The sequence below is a fragment of the Chenopodium quinoa genome, unplaced genomic scaffold (genome assembly GCF_001683475.1).
Source record: "Chenopodium quinoa cultivar QQ74 unplaced genomic scaffold, ASM168347v1, whole genome shotgun sequence".
Lineage (NCBI taxonomy): Eukaryota > Viridiplantae > Streptophyta > Magnoliopsida > Caryophyllales > Amaranthaceae > Chenopodium > Chenopodium quinoa.
The window spans coordinates 1,503,438-1,526,559 of record NW_018744745.1 but is presented as its reverse complement, the minus strand read 5'-3'; the positions used below and the strand labels follow the sequence as shown (position 1 = coordinate 1,526,559).

Here is a 23,122-nt window from a genome sequence, read left to right as displayed (position 1 = left end):
AGCCGCCGCCGACACAACACGACCAGGAACGAAGTCAGACAACCCCGATTATTTGGACTATGTGATGGGTGTAAGGAATGATTAAAAAAAATTTCAAATATAATAAATAAAGTAGTTGATTATAGTATATCCCTTCAAAAAAGAAGAAGTTGATTATAGTATATCATTTGAAAAATCTCTAAGAAGATAGGACTATAAGAGTACCTGAGTACTCTTTTGTTTCAAATTGAATTTTAACACTTCACCTTTTCATTCATGTGTGTCAATTTATTTAACTATGAATACTATCATCTCTAAGACATAATATAATTATGTATATGTCAAATTTATTAATACAGTAGTTGATATTTTAAAAATGCATATGTTTGAGATGAATACAATCTCTAAGACGTACTATAATTATGTATATGTTAAATTTATTAATACAATAGTTGATATTTTAAAAATGCATATGTTTGAGATGAATACAACAAGATCTTTTGTAACAATATTTTACCTTATCTTTAAATCACACATGATGGCCAAACTAGAGCTTATGAATAATGTTGCCAAAATCCAATGTGTAACCATTATTTGGATATAGAGGGAGTACACACTTAGGTTTATTTTTACAAAACAGGACTAATTTTTACACATAACAAACCATGCTTTTCCCTCCATTTATAATGTACTATTTTTTTTGGCAACACTTTTAGAGTTTAAAGTTCTCTAGTATTCCGGTACCAGAGACATGTCATACCAAATTATACGATTAATATCATTCAAATTAAACTTGAATTGTACTTGAATGACTTGGTTTTAACAATAATCAAAATTAATACTCTATAATTAACATGATTCAGACCACAAATTTATGTGATTACAATTGATTTATCATAGTTGCTGATCTATAGTTGAACATAATATAACACGCGATTTGTATCAAACCCGATTTAAAGGAGTGTTTGTCACCTCCAAGTATGAAATCAAAACATAACTATCAGTTGGTACAAAAAGCTCAAATATAAGCATTACCTTTACACTAACAAACCATTTTCTCCCCTTAAAAACAGAAAAAAGAAAGATACACAAACAAACACAAATACTATTTCGTTCTGTAACTAATGAGTAAACATAGAGCATGTGATGTTATCATACTACTCTTAAGTTTGGAGTTATCAATGGGACTCTTCCTCTTTGAGTTTGCTCACAATAAAATTCCATCTATAAATATCTCAAGGATCTTCTTTCGGATTCATCAAATCATTTGTGTAACACGTACAAATTAAACTAGCTAGTACGGTATAAACGTTGTTGCAACCTTAGTTGCCCTACACAAAATAAATTTTGCCAAATTAAATATCTACAACCGATCAATTTATGATGGCTAGCTCAACCATGCTGACTAAAAAGGCGGTATGCCTAATCTTCATAACCATGATAGTGGTTGCACCTCATGCCGCGCAAGCCTTTTCATGTGGGCAGGTGGTAACAATGCTTATGCCATGCCTCAATTACTTGAAAAAAGGTGGATCCATCCCAGCGAATTGCTGTGGAGGGGTTAAGAACTTGGCTAACTTGGCTAAGACTAGGCCTGATCGCCAGGCAGCTTGTAAGTGCATCAAACCCGCCGCTAAGTCCTATGGGATCAACTATGACCTTGCTAACAAGCTCCCTAAGGCGTGTGGTGTCAATTACAAGATCAACATCAGCCCCGATATTGATTGCAATAAGTATGTATTACTATACTACTCGATCTTAGCTTGTCTAGAAAATAAAATTCACTCAATATAATTACTTGGATTTTGAGTTCATGGTAAAAAAAAAAACTTGAACATAAGTGATACATTATGATAGAGTATATAACATATTCTTAGAGATTAACCATTAGATTAAACTTTTACGGTTGATATGGTCCGGTAACAATAATACTACGTATTTAGTCTTCAATAATTATTCAATTGATATTTTGTAAAAATACATAATTGTGTCAATGATTTGCAGGGTGACGTTGTTCTGAAGCTGAAGGTGACTAGCATGCAAGACCTAGTAAGATCATTTCGTGGAATAAAGAGTCAAGCTTTAAATATGGAATATCTAGAATAAAGTTTATGTATATCTATCTTTGAAATTACTGGAAAATCATGAAGAGTACCAATGAGTATCGATCATTTATTATTTGGAAGCCTATACTTTTCCAATGTAATACATAAATAAAATTATGATATACGAAGTATGTTGTTGCATACGATCCTATGTGCTAGCTAGAATATCTAGTCTATGCTATTGTATATATATAAGGCCAGATATAGATAGATATGCATAGAATTGTTGAGAAGACACAATTAAGACACAAATTCAACGGTAGAATTAGGTACAAGCTAGGCTGCACAAGCCTATGTGTTGTGTCAATGATTCCATGCTTAATGGGTTGAACCTAGAATGCACAAAATTATAAGATAGATATACATAAAATTTGGTTTTGACCGATTTTGGTTACTTCGTATCTGGGCTTTATTACCTTATAAATTACAAAGTATATCTTTTCTAGTCTGTAGGTTAATATAAATACTCTTGAGTTCCGCAACAATTATTAATTGAGTGATTATTCAGAAAACTGAGAGTCTTGTGTTTATTTCTCATTTGTGAATTCTAGGACTGATAACATTAGAAATCCTAGAGACAATAAATCTGTTTTCAAGATTAGTCTTAAAGTTGTTCTGAACCAGTAATATGTATTCCACAAGTTCATTAAAAACCATTAATCTCGTCTGCCCGTGGACGTAGCTGCATTCTTGGTGAACCACGTAAATTTTTGTCTATTTCTCTTGTTAATTTTACATTCAATATTTGTTCTTCCTTGCATCCATTATAATATAACTAATATGAACTTGGGCTATCCCCGAGTCATCACATGGGACTAGAATTGAGATCATGCGAGAACCAAGGTGAATAATAGGAATTAGGAACCAATCTAAGCCTTTAATCACGCTACATCCGACGGCTCACATCTCACCCGTATTCATTAATGACATTTTTGTAAATTTTGCGAATTTTTAAACTATATATTTCTCAATTTTTTTTTAACTTTTAAGGGAATTTCATTTACTTTATGACTGATGATTTCATTTATTTTTACTAACTTTTCATTTACTTTTTAGAAATGAAACTGAAAATCACTTTGTAAAGTTGAATTATTACAAAAATGTCATTAATGACACAGGATGTATGTCGACCGCCCGATTAACATGATCTAAGACCCTAGATTAATTCCTAGTTCTTATTATAGCCTTGGTTCTCATTATAACTTGGTTATATATAGAACCAAGTTATAATGAGAACCAAGGCTAAAATAAGAACTGGGAACTAATTTAGGCCCTTAGATCATGTTAATCAGACGACTCACATGTTTCCCGTGTCATTAATGACATTTTTGTAATATTTTAACTTTATAACGTAGTTTCCGGTTTCATTCCTCAAAAGTAAATGAAAATTTAGTAAATGTAAATGAAATCAGTCTTAAAGTAAATGAAATTGCCTTAAAAATTTGAAAACAGTGAAATTATGAGAATGCCATTAATGAGAGCGGGTGCAATGTGAGCCATTAGACGGAGTGTGATCAATGGCTGAGATTAGTTCCCAGTTTCTATTATTCACCTTGATTCTCACATGATCTCACCTTGGTTTTCACAGAGGTTTTTCAGTGCGGCAAGCCACATAGTGCGGCAGGGGTTACTTGTATTCTAGTGTTACTTGTATGAGTTACTTGTAGGGTGTTACTTGTATTATGAAGTTACTTGTATGGGTTACTTGTATCGTGGAGTTACTTGTATTCTGAGTAACTCATACAAGTAACCCCATACCAAACCAGTAGCAACCTACAAGTAATCCCTGACCAAAACCAGTAACACCCATACAAGTAACTCTAGAATACAAGTAACACCTACAGGTAATCTCTGACAAAACCAGTAACACCTTACAATATCCCCTGACCAAAACCAGTAATACCCATACAAGTATCCCCAGAATATAAGTTACCCCAGAATACAAGTAACACCTACAAGTAACCCTTGACAAAACCAGTAACACCCTATATGTAACCCCTGCCGCATCACATGACTAGCCGCATACAAAAATTTGTAAAGATAAATATTATCCAATGAGTTATGTGTGTATGTATATTGTTTAGTGTCACGGCCTCACGGGCCAGTAAGACCCAAGGATATCTTGAGCTATCATTGGATTGCAGCCGGATTAATAGTTTTTGATAACTATGCTCTTAAAGAGGAAGAAGTGCCAAATTTTTGTAATTGTAAACCTTTGACACCAACTACATATGCCATTTATATTTATGACTACTTATTTCCTTAAATTATATTTGGGGTCAGAAAATTTCCTCATTGTCTTAATCACTATCTTATCTAGAAACCAAGTAACCACCTTGTTCATTTACACTACTTCGTACACTCAAAAGTCCAACTATTACCATAAATTAAATAATTCAATAATTATTTTCCGGTGAAAACCAATGATACAAGCGTCGGAAAAAGAGAATTACAACTACCCTTCTCCACTTGCTACTCATGAAGAAGTTATCAGCCAACCTCAGCTCTTCTTTGATACACTCAAAAGTCTCCATTCTATGTTGGGCACCAAATTCACGTACGCCATCTAAAATATCTATAATATATCATATTATCGATTCTAGAATCTAATTTACGTAACTCTAAATTTTTATCTTACTTTTACTCGTTTAATAATTGATTTATCACGAAAATTATAAGGTTATAATATTTTTTAATTGTGTTATCTAAATTTTTATTTTATTTTTACTCGTTTAATAATTGATTTATCACGAAAATTATAAGGTTATAATATATTTTTTTTTATTGTGTTATCTAAATTTTTAAATTACTTTTACATAATTGATTTATCACGAAAATTATAAGTTGTAATGTTTTTTTTTTTTTTTTATTTTTTTAATTTTTTTATTTATTGTGTTATCTACCAAAAGGGTACCAGTAATTGGAAGAAGGGAGCTAGATTTGCATGTGTTATATGTTGAAGTTACTAAGAGAGGTGGCTATATTAAGGTTGATAATACATGTTTAACCCCATTTTTTTTCTTTTACTTTTTTATTTTACTAATTAAAATTTAATGTTACAGAATTTTGTGTAATTATAGGTTGTTTCAGAGAAGAAATGGAGGGAAATAAGTTCAGTTTTCAAGTTTTCTGTCACTGCCACAAGTGCTTCATCTGTGCTAAAAAAGCATTACCTTGGCCTTCTTTACCAGTATGAGCAACTTTACTTCTTTAATGTACAAAGCCCTGTATCCTCAACTCCACCAGGTACCGCGCCTAATTGTTTCAACTTAGCGTTGTATACACCTTAAACTGTTTACTCTTATTGTTCGGAATTTATAGTCGCATATATTGTTTTAGGAAATCCTCGAAAGGTGCTTCCTTAAACAATAATAGATTATGATAAACTTTATTCCAATATGAAGTATGTCAAATGATCTTCTGATAAAATCATGTCATATCCTTAATAAATTAAATATTAAAATAATCCAACTATTGTATGAGGACAAAGAGAGCAATTATTGGATTAGCTTGTAAAATTTGACTCCTATCTCTGCAGATCCATGCCCATTTGGTCCTATTACTAGTGATAATCATAAGAAAGTTACACCCAAAAGAGTTCAAAGTCCACTTGATAGAGATATTTATCTTTGTCACTATTTCCTTAGTACATGCTGTGAAAATTAACTTTGTACAACTAAACCGAGTTTAGGTAAGGGTCAATAAGTTTTGGTAAGGTCTAATAAGTACTGATAATAAAAATTAAATCAAGGTAAAAAGAATGAAGTACATATCGACAGAATACTGTCATTCTCCTATTGTCCTGCTAGTAGTAAAAAGTTTCTTGTATTTTCCAGATTCTAGTCCCTTGAGCATTCCAGCAGTAGGAACAATTCATGGGAAATTCGACTGCGGGTATTTAGTCTCTGTCAGACTAGGACAGGAACTGCTGAGTGGAGTGATTTACCATCCTGTAGATAAGCAATGCCCTTCATCCTCTCCAGCTGATGATCTTAGCATGGCAATCATCCCTTACGATCCCAATAAGCAACCTCGCCAGGTACCAGGAAAGAGAAGGCGTAAGAGGAAGCGATGGGGTGGAGATCCCAGCCACCCAAAACCCAACAGAAGTGGCTACAATTTCTACTTTTCGGAGAAGCATTCAGTCCTCAAATCCCTTTATCCTAATAGTCGAGAGAGGGAGTTTACTAAAATGATAGGAGAATCATGGAACAATCTTAACTCTGAAGAAAGAAAGGTTAGTCGATTATTGAAGCATATGGCCTTATCATATGGCTCTTAAGTCTTAATATAGAAGATTGTGATGATTTACGAAAGTTGCTTTGATATTTGTTCAAGTGCAGGTATATCAGAATATAGGGGAAAGGGATAAGGAAAGATATAAAAGAGAACTCCAGGAATACAACGCCAAGTTAGCTGCAATGAAAGGTAACACGAACAAGTCATAATCTACTGACTGACTGGAAGAAATTGCTATATTACTTGCAGAACACAATACTTGTTAGAGCTAGTGTACCTAATCCTAATGCTTAAATATGGAGTATATAAACTGGCTGATAATGCAAATTACCTTTCATGTTATTGTAGAAGCACTAAGTAGATTGAACAAGGTTAGGAGTCTATATTTACCTCATATGTCAACTAGTTTAGTTGAATAAAAATTTTGGAGTGATTTCCTCATGTCCGATACCCAGAAGTAAAGAGGAAAATGAAAAGGCGATGGAAAATCATGGTATTCCATGTTTTTCAAATAACAATTTTTCACCATTAGAAAAATGGTTTTTCTCCCCTTTAAAAAAACCTGACGAATGCAAGTAAATTTGCTAAAAATATTTGACTGAATGAGTAGTTAAAAACTATTGAACTTACCACACATGTTTTTGCCCATCTTCATCTTGAAGTACCCATCATCACCCCAATCAGCTCCCAAGAATTGTTAATAAGCCAGTACGGTACTCCATCTTCGACCCCATATCCAACAGCAAGAACAGCATGGTTCACATCCTGCCAAAGCTGCAAAGCAAACAAGAAAAGAACAGCGAGTGAGTCAGTGAGACATCATGGGAATATGTGAATGTAAAATCAAACATATTCACATCTCAAAGTAGTGTTTTAAGTAATACATTGATTAGCCTTCTATATCATATTTTCCTTCCTTCTTGCTTTTGTTACTGATAATTTCCCTACTATTAAGTATCAATCCAAAAAAGTTTATTAGTTCCTTTTTTTCCATTTTTGCAATACATCCAAAACAGAACCATATATAAAAGTTTTAACAACTAACGACGGGCTGTCAGCTGGTGATAAATTGAGAATGTAGCACCTAACTTATCTGTCACCCCTCCTCTTAAAAAAACAAACTAGAAGATATAAAGAAAAACAAATATGTTGAAAGGACCAAACATGTTCATTCATGAGCAATACGAAGTAAAAAATTTGTTCATCTCTTAAATGATTGCAGGGATGTGTAGTTATGCATCAATCTGGAAACTTACCATAGGTATGCTGCCACAAGTTGTGCTTGAGTAAACTCTCTTCTTTTAGAATCTGAATCCATCAACAACCTCAAATGCCACACTCACCGGACGGACAAATGCCACAGCATCTATGAGTTCATCCTCAGATCCCTGCATTCATGCTTAGAAATACATGAAACAAATTTCTGCATTAGCTTTGATACATCAAGATCTTATAATCATGCCTGCAGGACCTAAATTAGTTAGTTTAAATGCAGCTACCAGAATTTCCTCAAAAAAAAAAAAAAAAAAAAAGGCAGCTACCAGCATTTCAATTACAAATTCCAAGGCTCAATATTTGCAGACAGTCTTTGACAGGTTGAGAGGCAACACCAATTATACATATTCCACTTTACGAGAATCCATCATATAGATTTTTGGTACAAATTTACAAAGTGTTAACAATAATCACTATGATAAGGTCATAGCTAAGTAGTGATAACACCACCTTCTCCTGCGCATCACATTCAGGTTTCTGACTACCAAAAAACCTGCAAATCATCTAAATTGGGCACAATTGGGTTTCCTTTAAACATCTCTATCTCACAATAATCATTACAATTCTATCTGCATGGCAGTGACTGGGAGATCATATATATCACAAGGACGAGTACATGGTAATTAAAATGATAAAAGGCTTTCATTGCTGTCAAGTTACTGTGTGTGGTATGTGGTTTCCTAGCTATTATGGTTTTTAAATCCATGATTAGTTGCAAATCAAAGAGTAAAGGGTGTGAACCACAATTTCTCACAAAATGAAAGCACCAGCGAAAGAAAGGACAATCTAAGCCATGGAAGAGAACATACCCTGGAATTTAATCTGAATACTTGCTTGAGGATTGAGGAACCCGAATATGATTGCCTGAACTGAAAACATAGAGCTCATTGTCAAAACAGATATTAACATTATCTGGACTATAGAAAATAAATAATCCAGCTAATCGCCTCCAATCACAATGAAAATCATAAGATTAAAAAACTTCTGCAAAGTCCATCCATGCTCAGGCACTCTCAGCTCAATCCTTATATACTGAACCTGCAAATTGCAAAATTGTAATTTAGGACAAACCCAGACAAGTAAATGGCAAGGATCCAGTGAATAATTAAATAGAGCTTCTATTGGTCTATTAAGACATAGAAGCTTGCATTTCACTTGGAAACACAGCAAATCAAACATTGGATTTCGAGTTTAAATAAAAATGGAAGCATGTACTCAAGCTGAATTGCTCAAATGCTCAATCTTTAGCCTCCTCAACATACATAAAGACAGTGTAATACAAGCAATTTTGTTTGGCAATAAAAAAAAACAGCAAGATGACTCAACAATCCAACATTTTTCTCTCTTTCTCACATCCTTCCTCCCCTTTCTTTAATAACAGAAGATTATGTGTCACACTAAATGAAAACCATAAAAAAACCTCAATAATACCACAACCTCTTCAAGAACAACAACATGAACGTACTTATAACACAAAATGCAAGAAAAACACTACTGACAGCACATCATTCATCAAGCACTCTCTACATAATATTTACAATGCATCAATAACTCAGTAAATCTATTGGTCAATAATTGTATATGATAGTTATACGTGCAAATTTCACAAGTACAATAATTATAATTTTAATCTTATAAATTCAAATGAGGAAAATTCCAAAACAAAGATCATGGGTAAAAGATCTAACCTTTTAGGGGCAATAATGATAAATGATTATCCTCATTTACAATTCCTTTTCTGATCAAATCAAAAACCATTTCGTGATTTCAGCAACTTTTCGGATAAAAAATTCGGTTCATAATTAATTACAAAACCCAGAATCTTAATTAGGAAAGTTCATTCCCAAACACAAACAAACTCAGAAAACAAAATCTTACCTTCAAAAGGCAATATTAAGGTGTAACCATCATCAAGAGATAAAAATAATCATCTAGTAACATAATAAGAGTTGAATCTTCATATGATACTCAAACTTCTAAACAGTAATCTAATTATATAAAGCAAAATGCAAGAATCTTTAGTAATAATATAACAAGAGTAGACTCTTTAAAGCTACAGAGGAGCAATAAATAGTTGAATGTAAATCTAGAAACCCATAAAAACAAGAGTTGAATATAGCAACATTAAAATGTATGCAGAATAGTATCAAAGCTCAGCAACTCAGCAAATAGAGGTCATCCTACTTTATAAACATCAAAGGCAACTCAACATTCAATCTTGGTAACAAAACAATAAAAATATAGTCTCATTTAATCAAAGTTTTAACAAAATATACCATAATCTGAGTCCCTTTAACGGCCGCGCAAGGCTTAGCCGCTTAGGCCCACTCTCCATAACACCATCTTCATAAGACACCCTACAAATTATAGTAGTAATAATACATGTTGAAAGAATTAAGGGTTTAAACTAATTGCAATCAACCCACAACAATGAAGAACATGCAAGCACAACAACTAAGAACAACCATGAAGAAATTAAAGCAAATAAAAGGGAGACAAAGTTACCGTGGGAAAACCCGAGAACCGGGAGAAAAAACCCACCTTGCACTATGGAGTAGTATTGATGATGAATGAATCAAGATTACAAGCATGAATTGTATATAATTCCAATGCTCCTCACAAAACCTCTCATAAACCCTCTATTAGTGTTTAAAGATTGTGAATGCTTGGGGAAGAAGCAAAACAAAGAATATATATAGTCTAGGTAAAACACGACAATCCAAGGGCTAGCAATTAATCAAGTAATACGGACTGAAATCGCACTGCAAAACAGGGTCGCAAAGAGGTTCGGCCGAACCAACCCAGGGTTCGGTCGAACTCAAGGTGGTTCGGCCGAACAGGCAGTGGTTCGACCACTCCTCCACTTTTGCTAAAAACGCAAAAGTTTCTGTCTCAAGGTTCGACCGAACCTCATAGTATGTTCGGTCGAACTTCCTTCAACAAGCTTTCTCTTTGATTCTTCCTTATGCCTCCATATATTGATGCATCTCCACACTAATCCTAACAATCTCCCACTTGGAGATAGGATCAATAATGCATACACCATAGACATCCATATATACACTCCTTCCTCAAGAGCACTCAACGCATTCATCAAAGCAATTTTTCACCATAGCGCAACACTCCATCAAGTTAATGATGGAGTCCAATTGAGGTCCTACACAACCTCAATTTGTCACTAGAAACCACCTTAGTGAGCATATCCGCCGGATTCTTTGAACCGGCAATCTTCCTCAAACACATCGTGCCATCCTTCACCAAACTCCTAGTGTAGTGATAGCGTCTCTTGATGTGTTTAGTGCGATAATGAAACATAGGATTCTTAGCCAATTGAACCGCACTTTGGCTATCACTATACAACGCACAGACATCTTGTTTCATGCCCATTTCTTCAAGAAAACCTTTCAACCATTTCATCTCTTTTCCCGCTTCCGACATAGCCACATACTCGGCTTCCGTCGTAGACATAGAGACACACTTTTGGAGCTTGCTCATCCAACTAATGGCCGTACCACCAATAGTGTACACATACCCCGAAGTGCTTTTGCTTGAATCATAACATCCACCAAAATCGGCATCAACAAAACCTTCCAAAACAACTCCATTTCTTCCAAATCAAAGAGCCATACTTGAAGTACCCAACAAATACCTCAATAGCCACTTCACGGCTTCCCAATGTCTCTCACCCGGATTTGACATGAACCTACTCACAACTCCCACTGCGTGAGCAATACTGGGCCTCGTGCAAATCATAGCATACATCATGCTACCAACGGCCGAAGCATAAGGAACAATGGCCATTTTGTCCTTCTCTTCCCTTGTCTTTGGGCAATCCTCCTTTGTCAACTTGAGCTCACTTGAAAGAGGTGAGCTTCGAGGCTTAGCATCCATCATATTAAATCTTTTTAGCACCTTCTTGACATACTCCTCTTGAGATAACTTCAACACACCCGTTGAGCTATCTCTAGAAATTCTCATGCCAAGTATTTGCTTGGCCTCACCCAAGTCTTTCATCTCAAATCTTCTAGACAAATTCTTTTTCAAGCCATTGACAAATTGCATACTAGTTCCCGCAATCAACATATCATCAACATACTAAAGTAAATAGATATAGCCATTGTCATACCTTTGAAAGTAGCAACAATGATCACCTTCCGCTCTCACGAAACCATTGCCTAGCATGAAATTGTCAAACTTCTTGTACCATTGTCTCGGAGCTTGTTTCAACCCATATAGACTCCGTTTGAGTTTGCACACCAAGTTCTCTTGACCCGGAACTTGAAACCCTTCCGGTTACTTCATGTAGATTTCCTCCTCCAAATCACCATGTAAAAACGCGGTTTTTACATCCATTTGCTCAAGAAATAAGTTCTCCAAAACCACTATAGCCAACAAGATTCTTATAGTGGTCAACTTCACAATCGGAGCAAAGATCTCATGATAATAAATGCCCTCCTTTTGTGAAAAACCTTTCACCACAAGTCTTGCCTTGTACCGAATTGTACCATCCGGTTCTTCTTTCTTTCGAAATATCCACTTGCACAAAAGTGCTCTCTTGCCCTTAGGCAATTCAACCAACACCCAAGTGTTGTTTTTCTCTAATGAAGACATCTCATCTTCCATTGCTTGCTCCCACTTCAACGAGTCACCCATGCCCATTGCCTCTTGATAACATTCCGGTTCACCGGAATACGTCAACAACAAATAATGCAAGGATGGAGAATATCGGTTAGGTGGCTTGATTGGTCTTGATGATCTTCTCACCGTTGGTGGTGTAGAAGGCTCTCCTTGAACCACAACGGGCTCACCCATAACTACTCGTTCATCCGTCTCGAAATGATCATCATAATCAGAATCACTGGAATCCGAATCCACCGGGACATGAGCACCATGTTGAGGAGATGCTTGTTGAATTGGCACCTCAACTTCTACTTGTTCAAACTCCTTGCCACTTTTAACTTCACCCTCTAGCTCAACATATTTCCACTCATCTCCTATTGATTCTCTTTCCACGGATTTTCCACCAAAGTTGTCCTTATACAAAGAACTCTCATCAAAAGTGATGTCACAATGCCTAACAATCTTTCGATTCTTAGGATCCCACAATCTATAACCGTATTTCTCACATCCATACCCGATGAAGTAACATTTGATGGCCTTTGGGTCTAGCTTATCTCTCTTCTCGGATTGCAAATAGGCCACACAACCAAAGGTCTTCAAGTGAGTGTAGGACATCTCCTTACCACTCCACTTCTCCTCCGGTATCTTGAAATCCAAGGGCACCGAAGGTCCACGGTTTATCAAGTAAGCCGCGGTACTAACGGCATCCGCCCAAAAACATTTTGGGAGGCCCGCAAACAACCTCATACACCTTGCCCTCTCAAGTAAAGTCCTATTCATCCGCTCCGCTACCTCGTTTTGGCGAGGTTTACCGGGAATGGTCCTCTCCAAAACAATGCCATGCTCCTTACAAATGTTTTTGTAAGCTTCCAACTCATACTCTCCTCCATTGTCGGACTTGATTGCCTTAATCTTCTTGCCCGAAACATTTTCAACCTCCGCCTTCCAAGTCTTGAACTTCTCATTCACTTCCGACTTGTGATTCATGAAATATACCCATACCTTCCGGGTTGAATCATCAATGAAAGTGACAAAATAGTGAGAACCACCAAGGGACTTGATGGGGTATGGGCCCCAAACATCCGTGTGCACAAGTTCTAGCTTCTCCTTCTTCAAGGACCGTTTGGTTTTTGTGAAAGACACCTTCTTTTGCTTCCCAAAAACACATATCTCACAAAATTGCATGTCGATTGATTTCAACCCCGACAACTTACCCTTTGAAGCTAGCAATTTCATCCCTTTCTCACTCATGTGACCAAGCCGAGTATGCCAAAGCTTAGTCTCATCATTTGCGGTTTTAGCAATCATGCTTTTACACCCTAAGGTCGTGTACAAAGTGCCGGTCTTCGTGCCCCGAGCCACCACCATAGCTCCCTTTGACACCTTCCAAGTACCTTCACCAAACATGGTTCTAAAACCGCTTGAGTCTAGTTGACCCACCGAAATCAAATTTTTCCTTAGCTTAGGTATGTACCTAACATCTTCAAGCTTCCATGAGCTCCCACTTGAAGTCTTGATCATAACATCTCCCTTCCCCACAATATCCAACGGTTCATCATCCGCAAGGTACACTTTTCCAAACTTACCACTCTTGAAGTTTTGGAAAATCTCCTTACATGGAGAAGAATGAAATGAAGCTCCCGAATCAAGGATCCAAGACTCAATGGGACTATCAACGCTCAAGATCAATGCATCACCAAGTTCATCACTTGATGCCAAGCTAACCGATGAACTAGCATCATCGTGGTTCTTGTGGTTTGAACCACCCTTCTTCTTGGGATTAGGACAATCCCTCTTAGTATGTCCCTTCACACCACAACCCCAACACACAATGTTCACCTTCCCTTTCGACTTACTCCTCCCTCTAGACTTCGATATTCCCTTTTGAGCACCTCTTTGTTGTCTTCCACGTCCCCTACCTTCACTAGAATATGCACCACCCGATGACTCACCCGAGTTCTTCCTTCTCAAGCTCTCACTCAAGATTAAGTCCCTCACATCATCACATTTCAACTTCGTATTCCCGGAGGAGTTGCTAATGGCGGCTACAACGGTATCCCAACTCCTAGGCAACGATGACAACAAAATCAAGGCCTTCACCTCATCATCAAATTTGATCTCAACTGAAGCTAGTTGAGAAATTATCGAATTGAATTCAATTATGTGTTCCGGGGCGAAACCACCATCATTCATCTCAATTTCAAACAAACGACGCATCAAGAACACCTTGTTCATAGCCGATGGTTTCTCATACATATTTGTCAATGCTTTGATCACACCGACCGTCGTTGTCACATCTTTGACATTGTAAGCAACACTCTTTGCCAATGTCAACATAATCACTCCAAGAGCTTGTCTATCCAATATTTTCCACTCTTCTTCCTTCATACCCGATGGTTTACTAGAAAGAGGCAAAAATGGGTTCTTTTGATACAAATAGTCCTCCATTTGCATCTTCCAAAACCCAAAGTCCTTCCCATCAAACTTCTCAATTTTTAACTTGCCTTCCTCTATTGCAAATCAAACACACACAAAGTTCACAATAGGTTTCAACAACAAAGAATGCAACTTGACACCCAAGATTCAATCTTTGAATACCTAAAGACCCAAACTTTGTAACTCAATCACAAATTCAAGTTTAACACAACCCAAAATCACTAAAACACCAAAGATTCAACCTGGCTCTGATACCAATTGAAAGGATTAAGGGCTCAAACTAATTGCAATCAACCCACAACAATGAAGAACATGCAAGCACAACAATTAAGAACAACCATGAAGAAATTAAAGCAAATAAAAGGGAGACAAAGTTATCGTGGGAAAACCCGAGAACCAGGAGAAAAAACCCACCTTGCACTATGGAGTAGTATTGATGATGAATGAATCAAGATTACAAGCATGAATTGTATATAATTCCAATGCTCCTCACAAAACCTCTCATAAACCCTCTATTAGTGTTTAAAGATTGTGAATGCTTGGGGAAGAAGCAAAACAAAGAATATATATAGTCTAGGTAAAACACGGCAATCCAAGGGCTAGCAATTAATCAAGTAATACGGACTGAAATCGCACCGCAAAACAGAGTCGCAAAGAGGTTTGGCCGAACCAACCCAGGCTTCGGTCGAACTCAAGGTGGTTCGGCCGAACAGGCAGTGGTTCGACCACTCCTCCACTTTTGCTAAAAACGCAAAAGTTTCTGTCTCAAGGTTCGACCGAACCTCATAGTATGTTCGGTCGAACTTCCTTCAACAAGCTTTCTCTTTGATTCTTCCTTATGCCTCCATATATTGATGCATCTCCACACTAATCCTAACACATGTTACCTATAAATTAACAATGTGTTATGTTAGTTTGCAAAAAGTGATACATATTGTCGAATATAGTGATACTATATGTCAAAGGATGATTGAAAAATGTTATCTAATAATCAATAAGGTGTTACACTAGTTTGCAAAAGTGATACGCCCGCAATGTCTAATAGAGTGTTACTATATGATTGAAAAATGATACTAAAGATAGGTAAGTGTTACATAAGAAATAAAAAAGTAACACTTTAAAAGTGATACTAATAATCTAAAATGTGTTACATAAGACGGTTTATAGTAACACTTTTTAAAGTGTTACCATACATTACCCAAAGTGGTACATAATACCTTAGGTAACATGGGCGGATGTATCACCCACTAAAGTGTTACCTATTGTCTATGATAACACTTTTACCACCTTATGTAACACTTTTTGGGTGTTACTTAAAGTTAATTATTTACTAGTGATTCGATTCCAACCCCTAGAATCACACTTCTCAATTGTCAATAAATATGGCAGCAATCAATTCACATCAATGCCCAAAATCAAAGATTAATCCATCAGATCAATCAATTACGAATCAATCAATTAGATGAAATTGCAGAGGGGAGCTTTCGAATATTTTACCGAAACAAAATAAAGGATTGCTGAAAGAAAATAGGTTGCCTTCCATAAGCGCTTGTTTTTAAAGGTCATTAGCTCGACTTCCTATATAGTTCAAGTGGAATGAATGAATGAGGGATGGAAAGGGTGTACACCAACTTTCCCTCAATAGGTTCGCCTTTAGGAAAGGATTGTCGGAGACCTTCAGCATTGGGTCATAGACAAGTCCATGAGTTGGAGCTGCTGAGTTTGAGTTACCTGGCAGCCAAGCATCGAGTCATACTCTAATAAGATATCCATTACCAACCCGCCACTTCAAGCCATCACACAAAAGAGATTTGATACCCCATAGGCAGCGCCATGAATAACTCGGGTCATACCCACGTTGGGCATCAAGAATAGAGTCATTCCTAAAATATCGGGCTTTAAGAATTGAGAATAAGAGGGAATCAGGCCTATTGTGCAACCTCCATATCTGTTTTGCCAAGAGCTCTTGGTTAAACACTTTTAAGTCACGAAATCCCACAACACCCATATTTTTCGGTCGACAAAGAGCATCCCAACTATGCCAATGCATTTTTCTTAGTGGTATCATTCGAATCCCACCAAAATCTAGCCAACATAGAGTGAATTTCATCGATGAGTCCCTCGGAAATTTTGAAAATACTCATCATGTATGTTGGGTTTGCTTGTGCAACCGCCTTGATGAGCACCTCTCTACCGGATCTTGATAGTAGCTTGCTTTCCCATCCTTGGATTCTCGTCCAAATTCTCTCTTTAAGGCATGGAAAGATGACCTTTTTTATTTTCCCATGATTGTCAAAAGGCGTAGGTACTTCTCATGTTTTTCCACCTCTTTAACTCCAAGAACATCAACAATTTCTTTCCTTCTTTCCAGGTAATTCACACATTTGCTAAAAACAACATCGTTTTGTTTAGATTAACACTTTGACCTAAAGCTCTCTCATACTTGCTGATAATATCAGCTATCACCGAGCTTTCATTAACTGTTGCCCTAGCAAAGAGGATACTGTCGTCGAAAAAAAATAAGTGTGAGACTCTAGGCGCCGCATTACAAATTTTTGCCCCATGAATTTTGTTTTCTCTAGCAGCTTTCGAAAGAAGTGTTAAAAAAGCATCAGCCACAATCAAGAACAAGTAAGAAGATATTGGATCACCCTGTCTCAGACCATGAGTAGGAGTTACCGACCCTGAAATTGCCCCATTTATCTTGAAGGAGAAAGAAACACTAGATAGGCAATTCATAACTCTGCGAACCCAATTGTCACTAAACCCCATTTTGAACATAACCCTTTCCAAGAACACCCATTCCACCCTATCGTAGGCTTTATTCATATCAAGTTTCATCGCAAGTGAGCCTATCCTACCTTCCCCGTTTCTTTTCATGGCATGAAAAATCTCAAAAGCAACTAAAACATTGTCAGTGATCATTCTCTTTGGGATAAAAGCACTCTGGTTCTTTGAAATAATTTAATGTAGAAAAGGTTTTAACTTGTTTGACATCACCTTTGAGATTATTTTATACAGAACATTATAGCAGCTAATGGGTCTAAATTCCTTCATATGTATTGGGTGCTCACATTTCGGAATTAATACAATACATGTTTTGTTAATTTCAGTCAAATCAAAGTTACATGCCACCAATTTTTAACCAAATTAATCACATCGGGACCAACAATATGCCAGAATTTCTGAAAAAATAGGGCGTGCATACCGTCGGGGCCAGGGGCCTTATTAAGGTGCATCTGAAAAAGGGCGTCTTTAATCTCCTTATCTGTCGAAACCTCGTCCAAGCTCACGCTCATGCCCTTGGACATCACCGTTTCCAGACCCTCCATGGAAGCCTCGAAGTCACATGGTTGGGCACTATTAAATAGATTACCAAAGTAGTCAGCAACAATTTTTTCTAGCTCCACTTTCCTGCTTCTCCAAACTCCTTCATTATCAATGAGACCCAATATGCGGTTATAGTGTTTCCGAATGCTTACTTTTTGGTGAAAAAATAATGTGTTCCTATCAGCATCTCTCATCTCATTCGCTCTAGCTCTAGCATGCCAGTAGGATTCTTTAAGACGGTGAAGATCATCTAACTCAGAAGCAAGCAACTTACACTGTTCGAGCATGGCAGCATCGGGACATTTACTTTGGGCCTCCTTCAGGTTTTTTTCGGTTTGTTTGATCTGCTTCTTAATATTTCCGTACATGGCAACAGCCCATGAAGATAAGGCATCAACACATCTCGTAATTTTGGTAGCTACAAGGTCACCTTGACTTCCTTCCCAAGAGTTATTCACCACACCACTACATTCATCACTCGAAAGCCAAAGGGCTTCGAACTTGAATTGTTTTTATTTCTATGATCCTCCCTTTGATCACTAGAAGTAAGGATAATTGGAGCATGGTCCGACTGATAAATTGGAAAATGTCGAACATCAAAGTACGGGAAAAGTCGGCACCAATTTGTATCACCCAAAAAGCGATTCAGGCGTTCTCTAATGAAAGTAGTAGGATCATTGCCCCATTTCCAAGTGAAAATTCTACCTCTAAACCCTAAGTCCCTCAATTCACACTCGTCAATTGCCCCACGAAAACCATCTATTGCTCTTTCGCTTCTAGTGGTTCCCCCTTCCTTTTCCTCCAAACAGACTATTTCGTTAAAATCCTTAAACATCACACAACGGAGTATCATACAGTTTCGAATCATCTTCAATGTCTTTCAACACCATAGTGTGACGATCGAAATGCCACGGTTGCGACTCCATGACGTTCTCTTTATCTTTCCAGTGATGAAATTTAAAGTAGAAAACATTTTTTCAATGCAAGAGGCTTCCAAACCATGTTTAGGGTTCCAAAGCCTTTTCATCATGGACATTATGGTATTCACATTCACCTTTCTTTCAGTCCGAACTTTACCAACGATAGCAAGGGATACTTTCGCATCCTCTTCCTCCTCCACGTCCACCACCCAATCAATCTATAAGCCTTCTCTAACCACATCCTATGTGCTTCCAGTTTTAAAACCTCTTTTCGTAAGACTTGAGTCAAGAGCCAATTGCTGAGAAGATTCCATAAGGACTAAGGGCAATCTCGGAGGAACCGAGATCAAACCTTCGAGATCAGAAGGAAAATCGACTAGTATAACCTAGAAAAATCGCCCTCCCAAGGAAAACCTAGAGGGAAGTTCGTCACACGTACACTTACAGACGAGGAATTAATATGAATGTGTTTAACTGAAAGTAAATTTTTTTAATTAAGAAATCAAAGTGGTGTAACTAAAATAGTTTTGGGAAAAAAAAAAGGTTTGTTTGGCATCACTATGGTTTTTTGTTTTTTGAAATCATATGATATATATCATGTAATGAATCAAAAATTAGTCAAACTTATTAAAATCACGATAATTTTGAAAGCTGACAACTAAAAAATGAAAACACCTTTTTCTTATTTGTTCTTTCTTGTTTTTGGTTTTTGGTTTTAAAAAAAAACTAGAAACTGAAAACAAAAAACAATGTCAAACAAACCCTAACTTTCAAGTACTTAGTAGTGCATTGTTTTCCAATGTTCGCCGACCATCAAAGGAATTAGTGGATGGTGGAACAGGATGTATAAGCATCATGTGTACATCCTTTTTATTTAACATTATATTTAAATTAATAAAGCAAATATGTTCAAATCTAATGTACATTTTTAATGGATATACAGTACATGATATAATATCTTATGATATTAGAAAAATAAATAAATAAATAAAGCATAGGATGAAAATATTAACTTAGATTTATTTTTGAAATAATTTAAGTTTTATATCCTTTTATATAATATCTTTATATCTTGTATCCACATTTCAGGTAAACCTCGTTTTTTTGTTTGTCTCCTTATTTTATTCGTTTCATAATTTTTTTAATAAAGAGGAATGTCTATATGTTCAAAAAATTCAATAGATTGATTGGGATACCATCGAATAAAACATTAAGATTTGTCGTAAAACATTGAGTTTTATGAATAAAACATTAATTAAGTTCAATAGATTTGGGATACCATCGAATTGTATATACTTTTTACAATTACTACTCATTTGATAACAAGACAATATACACATTTAATAAAACAATCAAGATTCGTTGTAAAACATTGAGTTTAGAGATTCGTATACTATTGTATTGTATATACTTCTACAATTACTACTAATTTAATTTGATAATAAAACAATATACTCATTTCATAAAACAATGAGAATTTGTCATAAAACATTAAGTTTGATATTTAAATCTTTTTAAAATAATATCTTAACGTACAACTTAAATTTATATCTTAATTTTTATATCATGTGTATATATGATTATCTTGGATTTTTATTATATCTTGATTTGGATAAGGTAAACAACATACAAGTACAAAATTTGGATGAAGTAAAGTTGTAAAGAAAAAGATAAAGAAAAAAAAAAGGAAAAAGCAAGATTTTTTTTTTTTTAAAAAAAAAAGAGAGAGAGAAAACGCCACAGCAAAAAACGGATGTACAGATTGTTATGTAATAATACTATTTTTGCCATCAAACCCTAAAAATGTAACTCTTTCTCCTATCCCTAATTAAACCTCAAACCATCACCACCGGGCTTCATCCACCGCCGGCGAATTGTACAACCACCTCGAACATCTGCTTTTTCCTCTTTCTCGCACACACTCCCACCCTTGGTGCTTCCTCTTTCTCGCCTTCTCCTCTCCCTTTTGCACTTTCCTAGCTACCGGCGAGCCCAAGTCATCCCTGCTTCCTCTCTTCTTCTTTTTAATAGTCGATGGTGGATGGTGGAGTAGACTGTTTCATGTCTATTCTAGAAAGAAATCAGTTTACTCCACAAGTGGGTTGTGACCAACTACGATTGCCCACAAGCGAGTTGTAGAGTAGACTTTTTGATGTATAAAGTCATTCTCTTGATATTCTTTTTCTTTCCTCTTAAATTCCATTGTAACCCCCCATTAAAGTGAATAATTATTTTGATTTAATCACTCCTTTGGTGTCTAGATTCATTCAATTCTTTGAATCTCCTTGCGAATTATATATATTGCTTGGAAACATTTTCTCTAGAGAACATATGTACTACAATATACTTATCCACAAAGTGGTAAACACATTTCTTCTTCTTTTGGGCATAAGTTTATGTGGCTCCACCTCTCACCCAAAAAAGTCTTTGAGAGAGTGATGTGTAACCTTAGAGAACGTATTGGCGATACAATGTGTACCCTGGTTGCGTCGGAATTCGTTTTCAAAGTCAGTGATGACGAAGTCACGCCACACCATCTTCCTTTTGAGTAAACAAACACATAACATTATTCTTATATTTTTGTAGCTTTTGAAACACTTATTTTACAACAATTTTGAAAACGAATTCCTAATTTTCAATGGCTACTGATTGAAAGATTGTATGGTGTGAAGAAAAAATAATTTTTGAAAGCAAATTCTGTTCACGTTTTTTTAGGAGCAGTCCCAAAGATGGTCCTCGATCAAAGGTCCAGAGGCGGACCTTCATGGGGGGCCATCATGGGCCTGGCCCCTGGTACTAGCCCAAAAAAAAAATTTAGCTCAATAGGATGAGTATTGGTGTATTAAATAGTTCAAGAAATACATGTAGAGGCCCAAATTTGTTGTAATTGCTTTGACCGTGTAACTGACTTCCTATCTACCTCCCTTCTAGATTACCCCTAGTGGCCTATTTTCTTTTTTCTTTGCCCTAATTTTTTAATAAACCCTAGGTACTACACGGTCAAAGCAAGTTACTAGTACTTATTATCATCAATTTGCTTAGGAAGACTAGCACTATTACAATATGAGTATTACTTTTGCACCAAATCAAGAATCCATAGGTAAATTTAAATCCTTTACTGTGCTTTTTATTATTATTATTATTATTTATTAATGTTTTCAATTTCTAATTTTATAAATTTTGATTTTTTTTAGTTTTATGTATTTTAATGAAATATTAACATGATATTCGTATTTGTTTATGAGTTTATATGATTTGTGACAAATAAATTTAATACAAAATAACAAATAAATTTAATATAAAATAAATTTCAGATTAACTATGAACAAACAAAATTAATTACCTCTTTTTTTAAGAGGAAAGCGCCGCAGAATGATACAACCCCAACCAATGAAGATTATTGTTTTTATTACTCAAGTTCTATACTTTAATTTGTATTTATGTGTATGGCGTAACACATTCAGTTTTGATCGGCCCCCTAAAGAAAATTTTTCAAGATCCGCCACTGCAAAGGTCATTTGTTGTTGGATTTGGTTGAAATTTTGGGAGCTTGTTCGAGACTTACGAGGCTTCATTTTCAACGGTTGGATTGTTGATATCTGCTCACGTTTTGGATTTATAACAATATATTTGAGCTGCTATTTTGGAGAGGATATTTGAGCGTACTACGGAGAATGCTCATCTTTGTCACTTGATTTAATTCAAGGGAGGTCCTTTCTAAACTGATTTTAATTTTGGTAAGGCTTAGAATGTGATTTTAATTCTAATAGTCATGTTTTTTTTTACCTATATGAATGAGTTGTGATTTTTGGCATTATAATGTTGGATGATTATTTTATCCACAATGTATTATTTGTTACATGATTATTAGTTTATAGGCTTAAGCATAATCCATGTTATACATATGTGATATTACATGGTATGATGATTTCTATGTCTTTGTTCTATGCTTTTGTTTTGAACTTAGTACTTAAAAATATGTTAATTGGTTTTATTTACCAATTTTTTTTTTTTTTTGAACATATGTATTGTTTTGTTCGTTAAGAAAGTACTCCCTCCGTTTTTAAATAGTTGCTCCATTTCTTTTTTTTTTTTTTTTGCACTATTCATCTGTCCTACTTTGACTAATGTTTGTAATTTATACATAAGAAAAAATATAGTCATGTGGGTACTTGTTGGAATCATATCAATGAATAGATTATTAATTTTCAATCGTTA

The 23,122-nt window shown here is 35.7% G+C and overlaps 2 protein-coding genes across 3 annotated transcripts; both read left to right on the top strand.

Annotated features, from left to right (window-relative positions):
• Positions 1 to 1,292: 1,292 nt before the first annotated feature.
• LOC110703596 (non-specific lipid-transfer protein 1-like) lies at positions 1,293 to 2,245 on the top strand. The gene is made up of 2 exons (XM_021881377.1): positions 1,293 to 1,712; positions 1,984 to 2,245. The coding sequence occupies exons 1-2, from the start codon at positions 1,360 to 1,362 to the stop codon at positions 1,997 to 1,999; spliced, it is 369 nt and encodes a 122-aa protein (XP_021737069.1). The 5' UTR covers positions 1,293 to 1,359; the 3' UTR covers positions 2,000 to 2,245.
• A 2,095-nt stretch (positions 2,246 to 4,340) lies between these two features.
• Positions 4,341 to 22,728, top strand: LOC110703638 (high mobility group B protein 9-like). Of its 2 annotated transcripts, none has more exons than XM_021881426.1 (6): positions 4,341 to 4,641; positions 4,994 to 5,072; positions 5,165 to 5,330; positions 5,921 to 6,321; positions 6,428 to 6,512; positions 22,369 to 22,728. In XM_021881426.1, exons 1-6 carry the CDS (start codon positions 4,508 to 4,510, stop codon positions 22,440 to 22,442), a joined length of 939 nt encoding a protein of 312 aa, XP_021737118.1. In that variant the 5' UTR covers positions 4,341 to 4,507; the 3' UTR covers positions 22,443 to 22,728. The 2 variants fall into 2 exon arrangements, with proteins under 2 accessions (XP_021737118.1, XP_021737119.1); XM_021881427.1 differs by lacking the exon at positions 22,369 to 22,728 and adding an exon at positions 7,546 to 8,199.
• Positions 22,729 to 23,122: the final 394 nt, after the last annotated feature.